This window comes from Epargyreus clarus, unplaced genomic scaffold (genome assembly GCF_041222505.1).
Source record: "Epargyreus clarus isolate Ecla_fem2 unplaced genomic scaffold, WU_Ecla_fem_2.2 ptg000003l, whole genome shotgun sequence".
In the NCBI taxonomy this organism is placed as follows: Eukaryota; Metazoa; Arthropoda; class Insecta; order Lepidoptera; family Hesperiidae; genus Epargyreus; species Epargyreus clarus.
In genome coordinates, this window is record NW_027332211.1 from 13497480 (window position 1) to 13524321 (window position 26842).

The 26842-nt window shown below is 33.7% G+C and overlaps 1 protein-coding gene and 1 non-coding gene across 2 annotated transcripts in view; one reads left to right on the forward strand and one right to left on the reverse strand.

The window, feature by feature from the left end:
- Nucleotides 1-22642: 22642 nt before the first annotated feature.
- On the forward strand, nt 22643-22714 carry TRNAA-CGC (transfer RNA alanine (anticodon CGC)). The gene has a single exon. It is a non-coding gene; the product is annotated as a tRNA-Ala (tRNA).
- A 2460-nt stretch (nt 22715-25174) lies between these two features.
- Nucleotides 25175-26842, reverse strand: part of LOC140754635 (uncharacterized) — a 33731-nt gene continuing 32063 nt past the window's right edge. Inside the window, exons 5-7 of the mRNA XM_073089645.1 lie at nt 26622-26830; nt 25968-26180; nt 25175-25365 (exon numbers count right to left, since the gene is read on the reverse strand). Coding sequence (XP_072945746.1) covers nt 25276-25365; nt 25968-26180; nt 26622-26830 — 512 coding nt within the window. The 3' untranslated portion in view covers nt 25175-25275. The remainder of the gene's footprint in view (nt 25366-25967; nt 26181-26621; nt 26831-26842) is intronic.

Consider the following 26842-nt stretch of genomic DNA (forward strand, 5'->3'; position numbering starts at 1 on the left):
AGTCTACTTCCAGGGCTTTCCTCCTCGTTTGTGAATGAATTAACTAAACTTGAAGAATGTAGTTGAAGAAATATTTACAGCAATTTGAGTTGCATCTCGGTCTATGACGAAATAAAACATGTGTTCAACAGATAGAATGACGCGAATTTTGTTTGGCTCGTGATTCATGATGTCCGTGGATTCGATGGAAGTCACGCCACCAAAATCAACGCAAACAATTCACACATCAAGTGAGTGAATGACAAAAATAGTGTATGAATATCCTCTAACGTGACAGATTCGTTTTTAAAAAGAGTCATAAAATTACAATACATTTAACACTATTCAAGTAATTCTATTAAAAGGTGGGATGGTTATGTTTCGACCGGAGAGAAATCACTGTAGACTGGGGGCACGGCAGTGCAACATTCTAATTTAATAGATACAAGCGATGAACACAAGACATTGTTTAGCCATTGCCATTGCCAGGTCAATCGATTTATTTACAACAAAAGATTTTTAATATTGATAATTATGATCATTATAAAACGTTGTTATGTTAGCTAAGAAGGTTCTTTAAGTAGGGCCTGAATAAATTAACCAACTTGGTATTACATGGACTCTACTAAATGTTTTTTAACTTCACATACCGTTAAAATTTAGAAGTCATGAGAACAAGACGTAAAGCAATTTATCGTTGGCCTGACTGCAATCAGTCAGGCCAACGATAAATTGCTTTAAGTCAATTCTTACTGCTGCTGCTGCTTTTTAGGTCAATACCTACGGCTGTATTCGTACCATTAAAATATCAATGGAAATACGTGAACTTCTTACAGTAGAAGAACTGACTTGCAAGACTTGGTTTTTTGCGTCATTTCGAAAAAGAATTGAACAAAAGAACAAATTTAATGCCTGATGGCAATTTCTACCAATGAACCCTGTCTGAAGAATTTGCAGCAGTTGCTATACTTATAAAAATATATATGTAACTTATTAATATACTTTATATACCAAATTTAGTATCACGGTAATTGACATTAGCGTCAGTATCCTATTTATATATTGAAACTAAAAATACACAATTGTACTACTACCGGAACTGTATTACGTAGCCGTTAGGTTGGTTTACAGCTACAGGATAAACTGTTATTGTGATTAATCCAGTTGGATCACACGAGATCACACCACTCACATACCAACCAATCAACGCCACGGAGCTGCAGTCGGCACGCGCGCCAAATGACAAGCCAACATAAGCTGTTGCTATACTCCAGCATGTTACTTTCTTTTTGACAGATTGGTATCTGTTATTGATATTGGTTTAAATTTTTTTTGTGTTACATTTATTTAGGCCTATTCTTTGAGAATCGTATGATCGTATATTCTATATATTATTTAGTATGATATTGTTTAATGTTTAATGTTACTATCAAGAAATATAGAAATTGGTAATCGTGTACGTAGAAACCCCCCCCCCCCGAACCCCTCTCCCGACCCTCGGCCCCTCTCGATAGAGGGGTCCGAGGTTCAAATCCCAGGCACCTCTGATTTTTCAAAGTTATGTGCGTATTAGAAATTAATTATCACTTGCTTGCTTTAAACGGTGAAGGAAAACATCGTGAAGAAACCTGCATACCTGAGAATTCTTAAAAAAAAGAGTTTTTAAAGGTATGTGAAGTCTACCAATACGCACTTGGCCAGCGCGGTGGACTATGGCCTAATCCTTCTCATTATGAGAGGAGACCCGTGCCCAGCAGTGGGACAGTAATGGGTTGCTGATGATGATGATGATGATGTACGTAGCATATGTATCTGCATTTGCTCGAAAAACATTATCTTCGACAATCGGGTCAAAAAACAACGTACACCAGGCACCAGTTTACGAATATTACACCAGCAATCTACAAATAGAAGATATGACGTTGACAAACAAATGCGGCAAAATAAGTCTATTACAATTCGGCTCTTACAGGATGACGTAAGGTCATAGACGTGATTCATGATGCGAACAGACAGATCATGCCACCGTCACTCAATGCCATCGAATGTTGCGAATTGTTTTTGTACTTCACGCAACAAACGACTGATAAGTGCCAATATTTAGGGTATTATTGAAGAGCGCGGTAAATTTCATCATATTCTGACCTTTTAAATATTGACCTGATAGTTATTTGCATGTGAGGAACGTGGTCTAGCAATGATAGACCAGTGATATGGACATTAATCCATCACTCGTTCATTTGGTGAAAAAAAATGTATAAGAAGAAAAACTGTGTCATCGAAATGTTACGGTTGAATTACATACTCTACAACTATGTAGAGGTGACCTTAGAGACAAAGGCACGCTGATAATGACCTAAAATCTATTAGATTCTGAAGAAAGAATTCATTATCTTCATGATGTTTTTAAAACCGTGTGAAATTTACGAATTTGTTCTTACATTTCTTACCTATTTTGATAGGGTCTTTTTAAGATACTGAACAAATATTAAAGGAACATTCTCGTAGGTACAAGACTTTAAGGATGTAACTGTTAATAATCTTCAAAAAAGTGGCATTGACTTAAGATACAATTATAAAGAATTACATAGAATATTTTTTACCGCTAACATGCAAGGTAAAAACGAAAATCCTTGCAGGTTGCACGCGGTACGCAAGGAAACTCTTCGGTCATAAAATATGTATCTGATAAAAATCGCGATGGAGTGGATCGATATGTACTTGAACTTGAACTTTATCATGTAGCATTTGTGTGAACGTAGTATCAAGGATGATATTTATGTCGTACATAAAATGGTCTGCGAAAAGAACTTTTCTGAAATAATTAACTTTGTTTATCTTTGTTCATTACATCAATTGTACTTAGAAAATAATGTAAAGCACAATGTCGCAAAGTTGGGTTCCTTATTATATTAACTACAGTAAACTTAATTATTAAGTTTTGGGACGAATATTTTTATCAGAACAATCGTATTGACTATTTTCCAATGAATTTTAAGAAAACTACATTTTATATTATTATTTTGCGCATATGTGCAGACATAACTACATATAAGGTTTTAATTTGATGTACCAATGCTTGATTTTTTAATTTAACTGGTGTAATTTGGTTTACATATGAAGAAAAAAGGTAATTTACAATCTGTGTTACATTTAAACCCTTCCTTAGGAAAGGTTCTTGAACTATGCGACCAGCAGTGGACTCCTAACCGTTGATATATGCATATTATATAACAAGAGTACATAACATAGCAATGCGTAGTACATAGTTTTCTCACACAAACCTTTACTATTTGCCCTGCGTTTATTTACAAAACTGTACGGAACACGATGGATGTTTGTTCCGCCATACCACCTCATGAGTCAGGCTGGTCAAACGCCTAGGATCTGTCAATATTATTATGCACACTCGAAACTTCTATGTGCCGTCAATCAATATACTATTGATCGAAGTTATGAGTTATGAGCGCCCCAACTTTTGTACACGTAGTGTACATATGAATATTAACCATGCTAGACCCGTTTATAATTGTTAGAGAACCCGTTAAAGAAGTAGGAAAAATATTAAATGGTAAAATTCATCTCTGCTTATTACCATTTTTAGGATAGAAAATTAGAGAAGAAGACAAGACAAAAAAAAATAAAAAAGTAAATTTGCTCAAACATTACCAAAACAAAAATAAACGTTTTTAAAATAATCGACTTCTTTTTTGTAAACCATAAATCTACAACTGAACGGATATTGATTTTCACGCCATAACAGAGTGGGATGATTATAAAAATAAAAAACGTCTATGGGAAATTAATTTTAACGTCAAAATAAGATAATAAATCAATCGCTAGAAAACAAAAAACACCTTGTAATTAGGAAGTCAAGGATCGCGATCTAGTAGAAAGATTGATGAACAATCATTAATGTAAAACTAAGTACGTACGTAATCTCAGTTGTTATTGTTACAGAAATTACAACATTTATATCACGTTGTAACTGTTTTACATAATCCAGTCAACATAGTACAATACAAATATGTACTTACAAATAGATTTATTAATTCCCTATGGCGTGGATTCAGTCCTGCGCATCTTTTTTATGTCATGCTTGCTTGCGTAGTGGTCTAAAACCACGGTGCAAGCCTAAGACAAGACAGACTTTGAGAACCGCATCCAGTAATTGAAAGAATAAAAACAATTATATACGAGAAGGTGCTTTACAAATATTGTCTATTCCAATAAATGATTTTTAAAATCCTGGCAGGAAAAATATTGGTTTATTAAATGAAATTACCGATAGCACTATTAATATTATTTTATGCCGCATTATAGAAAGGTTAAGTATACACAATTTTGCTGATAATGGGTTAGTTCCAATATTATACACTTTATAATTAACATTCACTGTTGTAAATTGCATACTTAAGTATAATAAACATACATTTTAAGGGGTTTGGTACGCAAAAGATAAAATGCGTAGACTTTCACTAAGCCTTCGCTGTCTATACCGTCTGTCCGTGTGTCACAGGGCTCTATACCTTGCACCGTGATACACAGACACTTGAAATTTATACACAGTACGTATAATGGTGGCTGCTACTAACATCAAATAGTAAAAATAAAAAAGAAATGAAAATAAATGAGTATCAGCAACAAGCCCCTATAATTCGCGTTTTTCCCTTTAATCTTTTTGGCCAATTTACTTATCGCCACATTTGTAAGAATTATTGGGGATAAACCGTGCCGCTACATTAAATTTATATCTACGTTTTAAACCTTGAATTAAATTAATTAAAATATAATTTCATTTCGGTTTTTATCTGGTAACATTCCTTCGATTGACGTCATACGGGTCTACAAACTTTAGACAGCACAATCTTTAGCTGTTTTATCTAGAAAAAACCGGTTGTATAAATCAATCATCATCGATCATTTATTATTATTAAATAGTTATTACCTTTCACGTTCTTCTCATCTTTAGATTCGATTATTTCCTGATTTCAACCTTATGTTATATTAATTATTAATGATGAATGTTACTCTTTTACTTCCTAAAGTTTGTTTATTATTTACCGTTGTTTAGTGACCCCCAACGCTGAAGGTAAAAAAAATATTAAAGTGGTAAGATACATATTATATTGTGTGTTCTTATATCGCTGGGGATAGCAAAGATTTGTTCGATTTCCGATTTAAGATACTTAACTTCAAATGTTCTGTAAAGAATATGGAGAATATGGATTATATATTTCTACCTAAGAATTGGCCACAGATGCGCCGCTACTGCTGAGGACTAAGCTGGAACGCCTCGGAAAAGTATGTCACCCATACCGCACCCTTTACACCAAAACATATTCTGCCTCATAACAGCAGCGTTTAACACTACTGTTATGAGGCAGAAATATGTGTGGTGGTGCCACCGGAAACGAACCTCAACGGGTCCTACCACCTTTAAAAATGGAACAGTTACTTTATTACCCGATTATCGCACAAGCAGGGTGATATTTAAGATCGTTTAAATGTATGCCAATTCTTTTGGCACGTTCTGTAAATCTATAAGCTGAAATTTCAAAAATGAGTTATAGTGACGACCCGCGTGGCGGAGCGGTCACCATGCCGGTCTGACGCGCAGAGGGTCCCGGGTTCGATCCCCGGCCAGACAGATTTCTAAATGATGAATTTAGATTTCTGTTTCTGGGTCTGGGTGTTTGTGTATTTGTCTCTGTGTGTCCATAGCACCCACGATACAGGGAATCCTAGTGTGGGGTTGTGAGTGTAGAAAGCGTTATATAGTGTAGAAAGCGTTATAGTTAGATTTGTCGTCCTCTAAGGAGTATATACTCCATATATATTTTACAGAACGTTAATCTACTAAATTTACAAGAAATTTAACGGCAAAACACGAATCTTTTCAAACCGACTTTAAGATAATTGTTAGACACCCAGTCAATTATTTTTCAGTTGGTTTGAGTTCAGTTGAGCATTTATATTTTCAATTATTATTTAATTATTAATAGACCTAATGGTAACACGATATTACGTACAGCGTACACAATACAAATCTCCTACTGACACCATTTGAACTGGGAATCAGTCCAATAAATGCGCTGACCCACTTGGCAGACGTCCGCTGCCATCGGGACAAATGAGTGGCGTACTGCACAATGGAACCGGAAACAAGAGTGATGTTCTTGCTGATATCTCTCGGGTTAACGAGACTAATCGGGTCAGAGTCACGCCATCCCTGCTAATCCGAGTTGTCAATTCTGACGTTCTATCGTTAAGCAATCTTTAGTCTGATTCATAATTAGGTGTCCAAAATGTAAACAAACAAATGTCACTGTCAAAATTAACAAGAAACAAAAACTTTAACAAACTCAACAAAAAACTAAAACTTTACAATTATTCACAATTTAACAAACGCGCTATGAAAACGATAATACATTCGAGTTTGATTACAATCACGAAAATGAATAACATCAGCTACGAAACTTAAAAATGACTGCACAAGAAATGTCTTGGGTTCCGATTGTGTTACCATTATCACATTTTAATTTTCTACCATAAACCTTGTTTTTTATTATTATTACTGTATGGAACGAAATTGAGGTAATATAAATATTAGAAAATGTGAATTGATCTTAATTTATTTAGATTATTATTTTATTATTGTTGTATTAATTTAATATTGTCAAAAATAAGAAACTACCATTTGAAAAATATTTTCTTGATAGGACAACACCTTTGTTTACATTTTGGACACCTAATTATGAATCAGACTATAATCAGGTTAGCGTCACGACATCCCTGGTAATCTTACTTGTTAATACCCCTTTAGTTCTATTTCTATGCAACACAGCACTCAATAGATATTAAAATGTTGTGTTCTGTTTAAAGACAGAAGCGAAGCAGAGGTACACGAAGACATCTTATTTCCAACTAAAGTAAGTAAAATGTTTACGCTATTATACTCTGAGATTGTACTGCAATAACGAATTAAAATGCAACAAAAATTAAACATAATTAAATACTTATTACATATTACTATTTTAATAAACTTAAATTTTCGATATAATTTAGTAGGCAACCCAGCAGAACCGTATCCCTATTAATAATAATTTAGATCTATAGAAATTAAATTCAGGTCAGAAAACAAATGCACGTTGTAATCACACTATAATATTGCCATTGTTATGATAACGTTATTCAAATTCGCGAACTTTGACATTCCTAGTCTATCTTGATATAGATACTACTATAGACTTGTCACGTGTGAAGTCACATGGACCAACATTTTAATATTTCGTTTCTAAAACTCGCTTATCCTCGGTAATTAATGTGTCCTTGGTGAATGACCCGTGACATTCAACTAGCGATGATTTCAAGTATCATTTTATAATCCTTTCAACAGGACTCGCATTACGATTATTTCGCCCGTTACTATTAATCAAACTTATCAGATTTTTGGCTAATGCGGTTAGAAAGTTTACAATTAAGTAGGCTAGGTAGACATCTGGTGTTTACGACGGCATGCGACCACTCATGCCGCCGTCCTTCCCGGGGTTGCTTTTCGGACGGTTTGAGCTCCCACTCTTGCCGCCGGCAACCCCGGAAGCCCCCTTTTAATCGCCTCTTACGACAGGCAGGGGATACCGTAGCCCTATTCTAGTCCCGGAACTACAGGGACAAGACAAACATTACCTAGTTAAGTATTAGTATTATGCATGTTAGTGAAGTGCTGTAGTATCTTAATATTGGAAAAATATAACCTTGGAACATTTGGAGGCCTAGAAGAATATTACTTTAGAAGTACTTACTTGTAGCTTAATTTCACTTTTCAACATAAAAATCGTGACAACCCAAAAAAAAATTAAGTCTTATGGTAGTATACTAATATTTAAAACCTAGTTTAAGGTTGTCGCTGTTTCTTTAACTCATCCTTTGCTAAGTCTCGTGTTACTATCGTACATAGAACTTTTATCTTCCATCGCTCTACAAACAAAACTACTACCGGCTTACATTTTTTCATTATCATGTTTTGCGACTTCATGTGTATATATATATACAACATTGTTTCTTATCCTTGGGGCATCTTTATTTAAATTCAATCAGCCAATCTCTATTATCCTAGCCTCACCTTGGTACATGTCACCTTTACCGGCCTCTGTCATTCCGTATTTTAAAAATTTTAAAGTTTTTCAAACATATTGCGACGTTTTAAGTAAATATCATTGAGAAAGAAATTCGCATTAATATGTATGTCTTTAAGATTTGTAAGAAAAGCATTTGAATTTAATGTTTTCATAAGATTTGCGTTGATTAGATGCTATTATTAATTATTTATAATAAGTAGTAAGTATGAGTACTCAAAAACTTATTTTAATGTTGTCCTAGTACCTTACAGATAACGCTGTTAGTAGGCATTTCAAATAAACATAATAATAATTATAATATTTAAATTACAAAATTGTATTTAAAAAAAAGCGCTACGATTTTAAAAATAATACTCATTCTATCAATCTTATCGCTGGTAGTGGTGATTTTATTTTATAATTTACTAAATAAATTTCCGTCAAGATATTGGAATTGCAATGCTCACAGTAGCTATGAAATACATACTCTTTTTCTTTTGTATACATATTTCGATCTGTTGACTAAAAGCGTCGGAAACATAAACCATCTTAACGCAGTATTACCGAAACGTTGAAATTAATAAAACAAACGCTTGCAACTGCGTTCTAAATAAAACGGAATCACCGCACATACGCGTAATGCGCAGACGCAGGGCCGCGTGGCGCAACCGTTGTACGCGCGTCCTCACGGCAAGGCCGACCTCCCCTCCACACAATAGGAAACTCACGTGGGGAAACTCGCCAAATTATCGACTGTGTTCATCAATTGTATTAATAAATAGAGCAGTTTCTACTAGTTATAGTCCGCGTAAAACTGTTAGACAGCTCTGAATATAGAAGTGAATCGCGTCGCCATAGCAAATTGTATGACTACACCTGCAACGCAACAACTTCAGAGCGGACTAGCAGTTTGGCGCGGACTATACACGTTTATAGACGTAATTCTGTATCATCTCATAATAATACAGACAAAGTTGAATCTGATAGAACATATCGTAGATATAACAGTAGGAATTTAATTTGAGAATAATCACTATATAAAATAAAACATTATCATATTTTTCTCTGTTTTATAGTACCTATTGCTAGCTTTAAGGATGATGAAACATTTGAAAATAAACTCGTAGAGGAGGTTTGACTTGCTACGTCATCGCCACACCTTTTTCTGTATAGCAAATGTATTCGCGCTACTATTCGGATTTAAAGATCTTGACAATCCGGTCTTTAAGGACAGAAACACCTGTTCTCGACATCGAACATTATTTTGATGCTCTTCAGTATAGGTTACAAATGTTTATAGAATTTAATGCCATATTGCTGCACCGATTATTTATTAAAAATATGTTTAACACTGCGCTGGCCAAGTGCGAATTGGTAGACTTTACATACCATTGAAAACTTTTTTTTTTTAAAGATCTCTCAAGTGTGTAGGTTTTCTCGTCTTTCCTTCACCCTTAAAGCAAGTGATATATTTTTTTAATTACTTATACCTTATTGTCACGAGACACCTATTTATTAGAAGGAAGATCTGGACCTTATTTTTTGCTATAAGGAAAATACCTTTTCGAGGAACCTAAAATAGGAATTTCCGTCAAAAAAAGGTAAGCATAACGGCCAAAGTCGCTTTGCTCTAAATAAGACTAAGCAATTTTTTGCTCAACAGTCAGTGAACTACGAAGTATTATGTATTTTTTCATCGTTCAAGCAATGTTGCGTACACTTCCGTTTTTAAAGAAACCTGTGTTGCCTTACATCAAAACAGTTTTCAATAGAATCTATTAGGGTAAGAATAGAGTTGGTAATGTACTGAGTGAGGAGTCATCGTGAACTGCAATGATAGATTGTAGAGGTTCGTCTAATTGTTTATTATGTTAATGAACTGTGTCTCGTCTTGCGAAATGCAACCTTGCGATGTTGTCGTCGTAACTCGTAATGTCTACAGACATTGAATCAGTCTGCGGCCTCATTTGCTGTTTCGTGGCGATTAGAACATGATATTAATTTGTACATTAAATTATGTCGTGTCGACGTTCGGTTTTGTTACTAAAGTTATAGTTCGCGCCAAACGGCTAGTCCGCTCAGAAGTTGTTGCGAACAGGTGTAGTCATGCAATTTGCTATGCATTAATTTCTATATTCAGAGCGGACTAGCAGTTTTACACGGACTATAAAGTGGTTACTTGTGTGTCCTAACTGTAAGATACCACACTTTTTCTACTTTACATCTTTTGAGTTACAGACAGTACTTATTACCTTTTCTGAGGGTGAAAAAGCAAATTTCCTTTTCCTAAAACATAAGGTTTAAGATCTTTAATCTTTAAAGTTTGACATCATCATTATAATCCGCTACTGTCATCGATCTATTTTTTGCTTCTTATTAAGGACCCTTTTCTACCACGGCGGAGCGTTCTTCACTTCGTCAATACGTGTCCATACTTGATATACATGATATTAATTTAATAATAAACGTTTCGGTGGCCCCAGGTATTTAACGCTTTAATGTTTATTGTATAACCTTAGTTTGAAAAGCTCACATGACGTCAGGAGGGACGGAATGCGGACTCGGTTTTAGTTTCATATAAACGTACATTATTATGCATTTTACCTTGGAAAGTTTATATTGATAACTTTATAAAATCTACCGACCGCTTCCACAACCCTCTATGACCGATGTCTCTTCTTTTTGACCTTAAACAAATGCAAGTAAGCATTATTTTCTCCAAGATTTAAAAAGATATTTGCATAACTTACCTTTAATATTTTTTATCTCATACACTATTAGTTTTTAATTTAATACTTTATACTTGCCATTTTAAATGGGTTTATGTTTTTGCTAAATTTATAAGCCGATTGCTTTTTATGCATGACGTCATTCCCAAATTTAAATTATTATCTACATAAAAATATACTAATATTTAGGACTTAGGTATAAGATTTTTATATTGAGTCTAATGATTTTAAATCGTAAACGTCGGAATATACGGCGTTCCAATTTAGTTCTCAAGTATTTGTAGCAGACCTCATTCTCAGACTCAACAGAATAACGCTTTCCTTTTAGGTAGCAATAGTTAAGAAATTCCTTAAAACTTAATAATAATATACGTACTTATGTACACAACATTTATTATTGACATTAAATTATTTATTGACACAATCAATTAAGTAAAGCCATAAATCATCTTAATTGAAGACATAAAATACTTAATATAAATTCTTAGGGTCATTAATAAAATGAAAGCAATAATAAGTGATTAAATAAAACTTAGTCTGATCTCACTTCAGTCATAAATAATACTTTACGACAAAGTTAGGTCTAAGCTGAACCCGGGATCCGTCCCCGAACCACCGCGAAATTCACTCCATACAACAGGTTCTCAAAAAATATGTAAAGACAAACGTCTTTCATTAAACAAATGGGAGTCCTTTTGAAAGGATTATAAAATGATACTTGAAATCATCGCTAGTTGAATGTGACGGGTCATTCACCAAGTACACATTAATTACCAAGATAAGCGAGTTTTAGAAACGACAGATCAAATCGTTGGTCCATGTGACTTCACACGTGAGACGTCTATAGAAATATCTATATGAAGATAGACGAGGGATGTTAAAGTTCGCGAATTTAAATAACGTTATCATAACAATGGTAATATTATAGCAGAAGTATCTACTGAGTAATTACAACGTGCATCTGTTTTCTGAATTGAGTTCAAACTTTATAAAACTACATAATTATTAATAGAGATACGGTTCTGCGGTGTTGCTTTCGAAAATATATCAAAAATTAAAGTTTGTTAAAATAGGTCAATGTTATAAATCAAATCAAATCAAATCATTTTTTTTTATTAAAAATAGGTTCTTTACAGAGCACTTTTTGAATGTCAATATAACTACCACCACTTCACAAGGTGTTATAGAGAAGAAGCGGCGAAAGAAACTCCATAACACACATCTTTTAAAAAAATGTTTTTTACAAAGTTAAACTTAAATATTATAATAATAAGTATCATATACGAGTAATTATGTTTAATTTTAGGTGTTGTTATCGTAATAGAAACTCAGGTTATAATATAGATAATTATAAGCGTAAAGATTTTTGTCTTTATTGACCAATAAATACATATTGACAACTTATTTAGCGTCGTTGTGCACTTTTGTGATGAGTAAAAAATGTAAAGCTCGCGTGACACGTGACCTGATCGAAAATTCGTAAAATGGCACAGCAAACTGCAAAAGTCAAGATGTCATCCGGGGTCAGCATAGAAAAAATATGCCAATAAGTGACAATTTCATTTTCTATTCATTATATTTTAACATCAGGCTAGGTTTCGAAAGTTTTCACTTCTGCCGGCACTCTCGGTGCAACCCGTTCATTTTTTTATTATTTTTTAATATATAACGCCTTGTATGCTGTCTAACGTGCTAATTGTGCAGAGACGATATGGGTTTTTTTCAGGTACCCTTTTTTCAGGTAAACTTATCTTAATTGATATATAAAATAAGATAAAATTCACTTAGGACTATGTTGAAACGCCTCCAATACGTGCACCATGAGCTCACTACGGCAAAATACCACGTTACGTTACGGGGGATTCCGCTAGTACTTAGGTACTAATCAGTAATTTAAGTATTAGACGATAATATTGGCGCCGAATGGAGTAGGCACTTGAGAACTTATTATCTAAGTATGTTTTTGTGTGCTATTCCTCCCTCTCATATTCCTTATGCCTCATGTTACACGTCAATACTAGTAATTAACACATGTTACGTCATGTGGTCCTCACATGTTTAGCAAAGCATTATGCTTTAGCTAATGGTATCTACCTACTTACCAACTGTTAATTATTTTAAATGTTAGACTCTTCTACTCTGTGTATTAATTTGTCTTTATTAAGTAGTTAGTTATTGGAATATAAAATTATTATATTTAATGTGTGCTTCCATAAGTCTTTAAAGAATACGCTATGCCATCCGAAATGGTTGTTTTCATTTGATAGCAATTGTTAAACTTTTTCGGTGAATTTATATCCACTTTGAGAAAATTCGACATTAGCATAGGAGCACGTAGATGAACGCTGGAGAAAGCTTCTGATCTTTTCCATAAGTAAGCTTTCTGTCCAAAAGTATATAAGAAACTTTCCATCTTTCGAAACCCATTAAAAAGGGCAAAAAACACAGTCACTTTTTTTTTTAATCATTTTTATACTTATATTTTTCGTATGATTACTTTCCCGTTCTAATGTCTTTCTAGAAATGAGTTACTTTACACTAGTAGGTATAATATAAAACATATGATCTCTTAGTTTCTGCGGTATTTTTTTCAAACGTTTTGCAATAATTTTGAAATGACACACAAAATCACCAGTTTCGTCAATCTCTGCGCAAACTCAATATTTAGACATTTTTCCTCTATTCATTTCACAGAATCTTCTAAAAGCGTCTGACAACCCATATTGTCCACTCAGCGCCGAACACAATAGATCCCACATCCCTATTAGCCAACAGCTTCTCACAGTGGCAGTGAATTGACAACAAATTGTACTAAACTCATTCAATTTGTGCAGTCGAAACTTCTAGACGGATCGTACGATGTCTGGTTGTCGCACAGAGTATTGCGTAACAGTCTAATCTTTCTGTTACGCTCAATAAAAACCTACTGACCAACCACACAAAAGATTGGCTCGATGGAAGTAAGTGTTAGGTCGTATGTTCAATTGTTATGAAATTAATACGTTTCGAATGGTTTGAAAAACGCTACACTACATTATACTGTTATTAATCTGGAGACCGAAAAATCGCTTAGTTATTAAAACAAGTTTCTAATGTATCTACTCGTTATAAGAGTTGCCTTACCGATATAATATATGGTAAGTATACATGAGTATAATATGAAAAACCAACCACCATCTTTCCATTCTTTCTCCAATAATAAGTATGGAAATAAATGTAACCAAATAGACACATAAATTGTGTTGTAATTTGCAAGATAAAAAAATAATAAGGCATCGATCCTAAATTTTAATTGAGTTCACCATTAATAGGCAAGAAAATGGGACAAAACTACAGTCAAATCCATAATATAGCTATGCAAGTAATAGTTTATTCAATAAGATGCACAAATGTACAGATGTTTTGCTATTATTTAGTAGATTTCGTAAAATATGACATCACCCAAGATGTCGAAGTTGGTAAATAAGGAGACCAAACAGCCAAAGTTTCCCGGGACGAAAACAAAATATATTGTAAACATGGTCACAAGAAATGCACTCATGTACCAAACTTCTGCTAGAAAATAACATTAATTATTTCAATACTTAGGTATTCATAGTAAATAGATAAGATTGGTAATTAAGTATTAAGTACTTTTAATAAGAAATTTATAATCATGTTGATTAATTTATACATAAGTATGTGAATGTGAAGACTACCTATGTACTTACACCTATTTTTATTTTTATTCTAAATTAAGTTGCTTTAATTTTCAAATCCCATGCAATTAAGTTAATTCATATCTCAAGGAAAATAAAAAATAAGATTAAAGATTTTTCATTTTCTTTGTCATTTGTTATATTCATGACATGAGCAGAAAGATAAATATTTACGAAGTCCATCACATGAATGTTAACACTGGTCACCGTAGTGTTAAGTTGTTAACTCAAATTGACGTAGCTTTTGATTCGTTCTGACGTATTGCCAATTGTCTGTATTGCTTACTTTTTTACGGCTTATTTACCTAAATTTACGTCAATCGTTCGAGATGTTTTTATAATAGCAAATAGAAAAAGGCTTGTAAAAAACGCTTTGTAACTAATAGGTACCCACATTTAATGACATGTTTTGTTCAGTAATTGGATTTTCCAAATGCGTAACATATAAAATAGTAATACAATTAAATCTGAAGATGTTGACGTAATTAGTTGAGTGTTTCTTGTTTTCATTGTTTGACCACATGGGATAACCCTACAGGCAAACCTACGTCAGTTTAACTAACCTAGTTAGATGTTAGTAAATACTAGAAGACAAACATTGAATCAAATTCTATAAATATTTTCAGTATTATCGTTTTTTAGCGTTGAAAACAGTGGGTTTTGCTGGACTAGAATTATTACCAATGCTTCTTTAATAGTACGCCTTAATTAATTATACTATAGCGGTTACAGATATTGTTGAAATGTTTCCCAAGTATCCCTAATTTTTATAAGTACTTATTAGGAAAAATATTATGTTTGCATATGTTTGTGTAGATTAGGCTAGTGTTATCTGAAATGTTTTAAAGATGATACTATAAAGGTGTGCCAGATCAAACAATTTACAACTGCGGTGTAAAACTATAATAAACCAGAAGTAAAACATAACTAATTATCATTTAGATAGTCATAAGCTTTGATGTGTAGTATGTATTTTATGTAGTCTGTCTCAATTGTAGGGTCCGAGGTACGAATACCAGGTATAGGGACAAATCAGTCGATCGGAACTCATGATCGACATTGATTGATTGGTGTGAAGCATACCATCGTGCTATGCAATATGCTCAGGTGCGAGACAATATTAAATCTCGCCCGGATATGCGCTGGGTAAAAGGAATCAGGAGCTTCCGTAGGAAACACCGACGACACCGGAGGATTGATTGCAATAAGAATCATACATAACCTACTGTCTCTCCTTAGATGCCCATCAATAAAAACTATTCAACAAATACCGATTAATAAAACGCGTAACGAACACAAACAGGTGGAATTTATTTTAAAATTCCACCAATTGTATTTATTGTATACGTCATTAAATAAGTATACATTAAAATTATAATATTTTTCATATAAAGAAAGGAATATTAAAAATGCAAAATTACCAAGGATGTTACTTCACACAAGATACTGGCGTAACCATGAGCCAGAAACCTTATAAATGAATGAGTAATAACCTGAATGAAATTATATTAATTTGAGGAAATAACAAGAATACGTACCTATATGTATCTCATAAGTTCCAGTTTTAAAGGAGTGTATTATTCTCAGAGGAACTATAAAGTATGGGGAGAACTTACTCGGCTATGAACAGTAGGCAAAGGTTAGAACACCGTAGCTATGCGCGGATCTTTTTTATTTTTGTTAACGAGGGGGAAAACTTCAAAAGGTACCCGGTGTCGTGGGAGCGACGTAGGGTTATGTGGGATTCTTACCGCAATAAAACCCTCCCTGTGGCCGTCCTCGGCGCTGCGTAGAGATCTCCAAAGGAACGCAACCGGAGCCCTCTTAGCGCGTTGCCCCGTCGGGCTCCGCCCAGGTGAGCGTGGTGCTCGCCACACCGTCTAGTGCGTACCACGGTATGCGACCACACATACCGCCGTCCTTCCCGGGGCCGCTGGTTGGGCGGTTCGAGCTCCCACTCTTGCCAACCACAACCCCGGAAGCCCCCTTTTAGTCTCTTACGACTCTTAGTTAGTTGGTTAGCCTCTTACGACAAGCAGGGGATACCGTAGCCCTATTCTGGTCCTGAAACTACAGGGACAGCTATACGCGGATCTACCACGCGATCTACCAGGGCGAAAACTGTAATCAACCCCACATAAGATTAGGTTTTCTACCTAAGGTCGGCCAAAAATGCACCGCTACTGATGACTAAGTTGGAATGACACGATAAAAATTATCTGCCTTAGCACACCCTTCAGACCAAAACACAGCAATGCTTAACATTGCTGTTATTAGGCAGGAATAGGTATGGCGGTGGTCCCGCCGGAGTCAAACCACAGAGGGTTCTAATAACCAGAGAGGACTACCACCTATGATTTCGGACAACTTACATACAAAGTGACGATCTTAGCCCCCAGGACCGGCAAAACTACCTGAACCTATGCAAACTGTAAACGTAAAAAGTATATTAGGTATCAGTACCGTATTTGTTTACGTATTTGCCCATACATTTCCAATCAGCGCCCCTAGCGGACTATATCAGGACTGATTGGAAATGTTTAGGATTTGGAAATGTAAACAAAACAAAAACAGTCATTTTTGTAAAAACGTAAAAACTCATACTAAGAGTACAGAACTAAGCTTTGAACAGATATAAGTAACGTAACTGCGCATTTAACTTCAATTCTCAGGTACCAAGGTATTGGCAGCGTACACGCACTCTATGTTAATTATTACTCAGCGGTAATATCCTATGCAAATTATTCCAAGTTCACCAGTAGGTGTTATAACAATAATTATGTAAACAAACATACGTATTAGTAACGCATTACAGTGATCCATTGAGAAAATGATTTCCTTATACAACGCCGGTGACAATAATTGCAAGTTAATTGTATTGCGTCAATATTACGTTGTTTTGTAATTTACTGACGTAATATTTACTCGTAAGAAAAACCTGTGGAGAATTAGAAACCTCTATTTTCCCTATATTTTAGTAGCCCAACTTAAGTATTTAAGTACTTTGGTTTTTTATTGTTATTTAGCCAAAAAATACTTTCCCATTTACAATTTCCAACTTACGTCTAGATTTTTAGTACTATATTTAATTAGATAAAAATGATTGAAATAATGACAACTAATAGGTACTAAGTCTGTGTTAATAATTAATAGTTCGTCAATTTACTCAATGATTAGCCTACTAAAGATTAACATTTTTAGTAGGCAGTAATTGTTAAAATTCAATCTGTGATTGACAAAACATGGATTGATTGATTATTAATAACGTAAATGAATCACGATCGTGGGTGGGATAATATCACGTAAGTTGATGTAGTAAACTTGACACATCAATTTCTTGGAAGTCATCATATCAGATTCATTTTCCATCTTTCAATGATAAAAGTCGTAAGATATTATCTTTTACTATGATCACCTATCTTTAGTGTTTATCGTGTTTCTTTTTGCATTTTTGCGAAAATAAAATAAAACTTATAATTATATCGGAAATTGTTTTACGTAATATAGACAAAAATGTACATAAAATTGTCAGAGATTTTTAAATGAACTCTTTACTTTTTGTATGCTTATTAAATCTATGCCAACTCTAAAATTCGTTGCAACTTTTTGCCTGTCTGATTGACTTGACAACTTTTTCAAAGCAGCTAATCTCACTTTGACCCGAAGATTGACAACTTCATAATGAAACCATAAGTTTATTTTTGAAACTGCACGTGTCATTAACACTTTGTATAATAAACAAAATATTTAATAAATATAATACATATAATAATAAATATAGTAATCTTACATAAGTTTATGCATACTCGTGTTTCGCAAACCAAAGTAATCAAGGAATAGAATAAAGTATAAGTATCGATAAAATATTCAAACATATGTAATGTACGTAAGTAAAAGTTAACGTGCTTGGAATATCATGTGATATTTCTCACAAGTTGCTTTAGTATCCATTCTTAAAACCATAAAGACGTCTTTAAAAACGATTACATGCATGCCCACAAAAAAACTATTCCCATAAATCACAGTGAGTTCAACCACTGTTTATTCCAATTTCCACCCGGTTGCTTATAGGTATACTATGAAGTATTAGTAGTGGCATTAACCCACCGCGATTTAGCGATTTGTAACGCGTGTCAATGACTCTTGGCTTAGCCACCGGTACCAAGAATTTTGTAAGTTTAAGTTAACTGGCTTTAGTCTAACACGCAGAAGGTTCAGAGTTCAATCTCCAACGACACACATAACCACATAGACTTACGAGTACGATACACTATTAGCTACTAGTATAGAGAGCGTTAAAAATAGATATTGTAGAAACTCTAAATTCAAGCGTTTATCACTAGGAATGCAACGTGTATACAGTATTGACTGTATGGAAGAAGAAAAACCTAGTCTTCAAGATTAGGTATACTACAAGACTCAATGAAAAATCTCAATTCAGAGAAGATTCAGTTGGAGTAAAGCCAAGTAGGGATCTGTACCCTTACCATGAGTTTTTAAAACATCCCACAATTTTACGTTACGTTTACTCAATCCATTATTCTGTTCCGTTTGCCTCAGTCGACTGAATAAACGTAACAATAAGTAAGTTATCAAGTCGTTTTATATATGTACATCACATGTTCGCAAAAAAGAGAGACGAAACAAAAAGCGCCATTTTGTTAATTTAGACATTTAATGTTACGTTACTGACACTGTAGTTCTGATACAATCCGCTAGTGGCGCTTACTGGAAATTGTATGGGCAAATACGTAAACAAATACCAAAACAGTCATATTTGTCAAAACGTAAAAACTCATGGTAAGGGTACTGTACCTAAATTCCCACACGAGTAGCTAATACTAGGTATATTTCGTCCTAAATAAGTAATAGTTGAATAACATTTTAAAAACATTTATACATGTGTTATCACAATATCAATTGCTATGGAGGCAATATAATCTATTTATAGATGTTGTTTTGTGAAATCAAATATATCTATACCAGAATTATTACATAACATAAACTCGTTAACATTCGACCTGTTTCCGCATATTGATGATACAAGTACTGAATGGGTACAAATTCCATTGCTGTCAGCTCCGATATGTTTCAAAACAAATTGTATTAACATAACAATAGCCCGGGGCAAAGGTTCGGATTATCGTTCAATAGGCAAAAATTGGACCAGTACCCACTTTGGATATTAATTGAATTCCCGAAGCCACTTTCTAATGCAATTGGGCTAACTGGTTAGATTAAAGTGGTAATTCTTAAGAAATTACCACACAAAAGCAAAATCTACATTAAGTCAACCGTATCCATTATAAATTATTACACAATTTTGATAATATTAACTTTAGTAACTTTATAGGTATTCCACATAATTATATTGGCTACAAAAAAGTCAAAATCATTTTCGTCGAAATAATAATAAGTAAATATTTTTAATATGGAATTTGTGGTTGCAAGATTCATTAAAAGTGTAATTGACATGTCTTACCAATAGGTTACTATACTCTTTGTGTCTTAATTTGTAATATCCAATTTTTTGTTTTACATCAAGTTACTTTTACGAACCATTTTCACAATCCGTATATTTTTAGATAAGTACTAGTAAATATAATTCATGATGCTACGAAAGATATAGATGCTACGAAAATATAATTAATTGGACATACCAAAGCAATCCTCTGCGTCAAACTTTAACGGGCTATAAATTTCAAGCAGAGTATTTTCCTACTTTGTTAAATTTAACATATTTACAACTTCTTCTGTGCGTAAAACTTTAAACATAACACACTTTGTTGTAAATTGTACTATGAACACCAGGATCTTCCTTAATCGATAAAACTTTAAATATAAACTCGTAAGATCGTTAAGTCGTAATCAATAATATAAAAATTTCCTTACTGCCTACGTCAATGGTACATTATTCTACATAAATATTTCCGCTTGAATATCAATTTTACCCGCAAAACGTATTTCATTATACAATTTTACTGTTTTTATTTAAATTCCTGCTCGGGTTAGGTAAAGTTAGTGGGTTATTTAAATATTTAATACTCATAGTTGGTACATATTTATATTATAGTGTTTTGATTACCGTTATAACATTGGTATTTTCCATATTTATGTATAAACTGCCGGGTATTTAATATGGGATTGCTATTTTAATGCTGATGAAATAAATGTATACCATCTCGCTACGTTTTCTGATACCATTATTTCTTTTCGCAAATCTAGAGGACTCGTTGTAAATATACAACGATATTAATATCGTTATTAGTATTATTAATCTAGTTTCCGAAAACCACAAAAATTGATGCGATTTGAGAAAATTTACGAGGATTTGTTTTGAAAAAAAACAATAGGAGGGACCTTTGCCTTATTCTTCATTAGACCCTTCTAATTAAAACACAGCTTAACACCGCCATCGTAAGGAATAAAGCGTAGAGCTCTGGGACACATAATTATGTACCTTTAATGTCTCATAGATATTTAAGATTTATGGATCACTTTCATTCGTGTGAGTTTTCTTGCAATGATTTTGTATCATCATCTTCGCAATAGCAAGTACTAGTTCAGTTTTAATCATAATACTTCTTAGGAGCTAGGATAATACTTAGTTAGTACGTAGATATAAAAATATTATCAAAAACGTAAGCTTAAAGATTTATTAGGTGGCGGCATACACGTTGCCTGTAAAATTACATTTAAAAATGAAATTTCTGTTTTGTTCATTATGTTAGCTAAGCATACATACGCTTTTATCATCGAGATGAATGCCAGTGTTACGTCATTTGAGATAAATACGAGTATGTCATATGTAGAGGTGTACATGATATAAGATTATGAAACAATGCATATCATTCATGAGACTTATATGAGAATTTTAGTGTTTATTACTGTAGGTCATAGACATTACACGCCTCCAAATGTAACATGGATGTCGTAATGCCAACAATTGAAACAGGTTAAAACCCTAACATTGTAACAACATTTTTAAGAATTCAAAATATCATACCATATTAACTAAATCTGTTTTTAAATTGAACATACATAGGTATGTTGTTAAGCAAAAGCTGTGACAATGGTTCCTACCTTTATAATCTATTGTTTCTATATATATATAACGCTATAACATTTAAAAGTATATTCTCATAAAGGAGTATAGAATTGACAGGGTTGCACCAAGCATACTTATCTTATAACAGCCCTGCTCTACTTAGTACAAAGAAACGATAGCACGCGTCCCTTACATCGTCTTTGTTTATAAGTACACATTTAATTTTATAATCACGCGCCGTGTCAAGACAGGTGGCATGCACGCACTCGGTGCATGCATAAATAGCATGGAAATACTAATAAGTACTTGTTTCATTAGAAACGAGAAACGAGTATGCGCATACGCACATGTGTATGTAGACTATGTAGGATGATTAATACATTAAAGTTAAAATAACTTAATTTTTATTTAATTTATCGGCATCATAATGTTTGAGTTATGTTATTCAACAGAAGAATTATTTGGCGGATTGTAAGATTTAAAACTTAACTTTGTTGTTTGTTGAACAAAGTCAACAAACAACAAAGTTAAGTTTTGGTTTGGTAAAAGCAAGTTGTGGTTTAGGTCTATTTGCATATCAAAAAACCCAATTGATATCTTTAATCAGTACATAATGTCCAACTAAGCTTTTTGGCACATTAGTCGCTCTTTTGTACCATATCCTTAAATTATATTAGTTAAGTTAGGAAATATTAATCTTAAGCCGTTTATAATATGTATTAATGTATCGTATAATTATACTATGCGTTATAAAACGAACCCGTGTTCAATAGTGGGACCAAAAATAAAAATAATGTTGCCAGGTGTGTATGTATAATACTAACATTCACTGAAAAATCTGTTATCTTATATTTAAGATAACAAAACTTATATTTAAGATAACAGATTTTGTTTACATCTTAAATTATATTTTATCGCCTAAACTTCTATGTCGACGTCGAAATCACGAATATAATTCTGCATATTATATGAGCGTAGAGAAATATTCTAGAGCATGCCATATACATCAGATAGAGTACACGTCACACAATTAGGAAATAGCCGCTATTTTCGATGTGAAGCAATATCGGGGGTGTAACTCAGTGGTAGAGTGTCTGCTTCGCATGCTGAAAGTCCTGGGTTCAAATCCCAGCACCTCCAAAATTATTATTTTTTGTCTACATTATATTTAAAAAATATAGTTTCACAGAAATTTAAAATTTATATTATGTGAATTATTCAGTCAAGTTAAGTGCTTATATTAATTTTAAATGTATGTGCGCTGTTATCTTGTAACAAGTAACTTTATCTCGCTGTAATTGTTCATAGCTCATAGAATTACAAATTAAACTAAAGTGAATTTACCATACATGCATATATGCATCTTATAAGAACTCAATATTTTATGTTGAGCTAATAAAACTTGAAAGAAATTACGAGTGTAAATTTTAACAATATAATGTAGTGTTGCATAGTAACAATATCAAGTTATGTATGCGTCTTTATCAACGGATACGATGCATTAGCGATAACGATAGCATTATTTTTATGCATTTCAATAAAATAAGATTAACGATATTCGTATAGCAATTAATCTGGAACATTCTTTTAACAAAAAGATCTATAGATCTTGAAGCTTGTAACGCCATCTAGCGAACGTAACTCAAATAAATTTCCGCGCCATCTATGAACCATTTTATAAATAATTTGTTTTTGGGTTGACTGACAGATGGCAATGAAACTAGTTAACACATTGTAATATTTTAATGAAAATTCAACTAAACGTATAAATCTTATTTATACTTATAATAAACAAGTAAATGGATAAATATTTACATATAGCTGGAGGTTATGTCGCATACATTGCATGTGTACCTCCAAAATTGCACTAACAAAATATGGGCTTCCAATACTGGGCGCCATTGTCGTTCGATTTATGTTTGAGTTTCAGAATTAATTTTAAACATTAGTATTAATTTTTTAACGTAATTAATATCTCGATGATCCATCATTTGGAAAGGTGTTTCCATAATTGAGTAGCTAGTAAGCATATACGAGTATATTTTTTACTAAATAATAATAAAGGTAGCGCGCGTCGTGATCATTGATCGATCCTTGAAATATTTTAAATAGGTACAAAGGTAATTTAATACATAACATTTTTGTAGGTAAACTCACAATACACATTATATGGTAATATATGCTAATACTACATTATTTTTTTATTTGTCATATAAAAGGGCATTTAAATACGGTGGAAGTATTAGGTATAAATTTTGCGTAAATCTCACGAGGTCAGGGACAGATTACCATTGGTAAAAAATACACAAGTACTTTTAAAAGTAATCGATTATAAGCCATTCAAAACATTTAACAAACAACCCAAACATAAATCGAACACAAAGATATAACGAGTAAACATTGTGTATAATTATTATAACGCAGTCTTAGTACGCCGTAATGTGGCTTCGGTTCGCTCCTCAGAGACCGTTCGCTAGTGCTAATACTACGGCGCTACTCGAGTACATGTGCTATTCAGAACATCTAACCTGTTTGTCTGGCTGTTGGTGTAGCAGTCGGAATAATTAATTTGGAATGTCACTTGAATGACAGAAATAATTACCGTTTGACACAAAGAGATGGAAGAATATGGAAGCACTAAGAATGTCACTCTAATATAGGTAATTCAGTAGGTAACTATATCATTAATCATAATGATATCACAATAAATAGGACTGAACTATCTGAGGACGCAGATGTTTTGCAACCCTTGAATGTAATTTCTAAGTTTTCGTACAAAACTTACATTTTTAATACTATCGAATACAAATACTATTGAGCATGGAGCATGTCGCGAGAATATTAATGCAAATTGCAATGTTATTTAACAAAACAAGTCGTTTAATAAATAAAGACAACTCTTCGCTCACGGCCATGACTTTGATTGAACTCACAATTTAACAATAAGCGTAAAGCGAAAATTGTTATATTTAGTTAACATTGGTCTTGAACTTTGCAGATACCAACAGCCGATCCACTACACTACTAATAAAATGACGCTACGAGTATTATTGGAGTAATACAGTGGCCTCGCCTAGAAACGATAACAAGACACTACACTACCTTAACTAATGACCACTAGACTAGAACATTGGAGGGATTTGTAGAGGAAATATGGAAGAACTACCGGCTTTTCGTACTTCCGATCTGAATAAAGAAGAAGAATAAGAATAAATAAACCAATTGATGGTTAATAACAAAGGATTAAGTAAGATGATTCTACCTACAATCACTTTATACGATGCAAGGTTTTTCATTGAGAATTTTGACTAGTGTCGCATCAACTTACATAATTATAATTCTTATCTAGATTATAAAATATGTATTATGTAACTATGTCAAGAGAACATAACATTAATATCATACTAACTACTATCTACGAGTATAATGAATTAAAGAAACAAAATAATATCAACATTATTTTTTAAAATCTCCTAATTAAAATTTACACTTTTGCAAGTATTTTCAACGCAATTATAAACACATTTCGACCATACGTCTTATTATCCTTACGCCTACGCGCTTGATTCGCCTAAGAGTAAGTATCAAATATTTAAATAAAAAATAAGTCAAATATCCAGATGGAAGTACAGTAGCCTTTAACTACGAGGATATGTAAACCAAAAGGGGAACTACTTCAGTTTGGCAAGGAATGGAGGAGGTTATAGCGAATCCAGCCGCGTACGCTGCACGGCCAGCAGCGCTGACTGCTGCTGCAGACTCTTGCGCAATCCCTCCAGTGTCTGCAACACCTGTAATCACATTATCCGCGGATTAGTAAGGAATGGACGAATTAGCACGTACTAATGATATGACAGTTATTCATATACCGTCTTTGTGTAATATTGAATTATCATTACAGCTCGTGGCCAATGACCGGAGTAATTGAATAATACATAAGGTATTGAAGTATTACCTACAGACGAATACAGATAAGCTGCTAATCCTTAACACAAATACATTGTTTCATTATTATGGTACCCTTCAGACCATAATTGTTAGTGTAACAAATTAGACTATAATAGTAAGCCTATTTATTCAATATTTCATAGCTAACTTTCAAAAAACAAACAACTTGATGATCCACAGCCAACTTATAGCTAGACTAGGATCTTACCTGAATTAAATTACGAATATTTACTACTAAAAATCATAGTCACACACGTGCTCCGCTAAAAACGCAACGGCATGTCGTAAGACTCCTAATTCTATATTGTACCTAGGTACTCACTAAACATAAGAAGAAATTTAATAAATCTAGAAGAACACATTAAAAGGCACTTACAAGTTCCAAAGTGTAGTTTGGTTGCAGGGCAGAAATGGCCCTATCAAAATAGAAGAAGTGGACACTGACCTCATCCCGAGCATACGCCTTCCGTTTCGGCGGCTCCGAGTGCGGCCTGTCGGTCGGCGAAGGGGGGTGGAACTGTGTGGAAGTGGGGGGAGGGGGGTTTGCGAGAGGGGAACGTCGGGCGACAGGAGAGAGCCGGCGGGGTGGGTCGGGGGAGTTCGCCCGCATAAAGTTTGTGATATGCGTTCGCTCGGGACTCCGCCGGGGAGCTTCCACCTTGAAACCGACAGCATGCGTAATCATCAATAATCCACATATTGTACTGATTTTTGGGTCAGTTATCATTGTAGTATTAATCATATTTTGATTGTTTGCATTAAAGAAAACAATACCTAAGTAGTTCATGCGACTTGGTTCTATAATTTTCAAATCTCCATGCTCCATGTGTTCATGCTTGCTACAAAAAAATCTAAACTTCAAAGGAAAGGTAACGTAAATGAATATCTCAAGTGAATAAAACAAATTTAAATATGTGCTAAAATAATCTTACGTAGGTCTACATAATTATAAAAAATCTCTTGCATGGTAATTTCATACGAAAGAAGTAGGTACTTTTGGATTTGTCACAGTTTCGAGTTTGGCATTATGAACTGATAAATATTTATTATTACTATATGAAAAAAAAAATAATATTAAAAAGTAACTAACAATTATTACCTCTGTAGCCCTGAGCTCCCTCACTCTGGGATTATGAGGAGGCTCGATAGGCGCTCTTGAGACAGTCACTAGCAACTTCTCGGCTTCTCGGATCAGCTCCCTGTATTTCCTTTCAGCTTCCCTATCAGCTTCTAGCAATGGATCTCTCTCTCGAACTGGTGGAGCGGAGGGTGCGTGGCATCGACGTCTTGCGCGAGGTGGTGTAGCTCCTGGAATTGTAT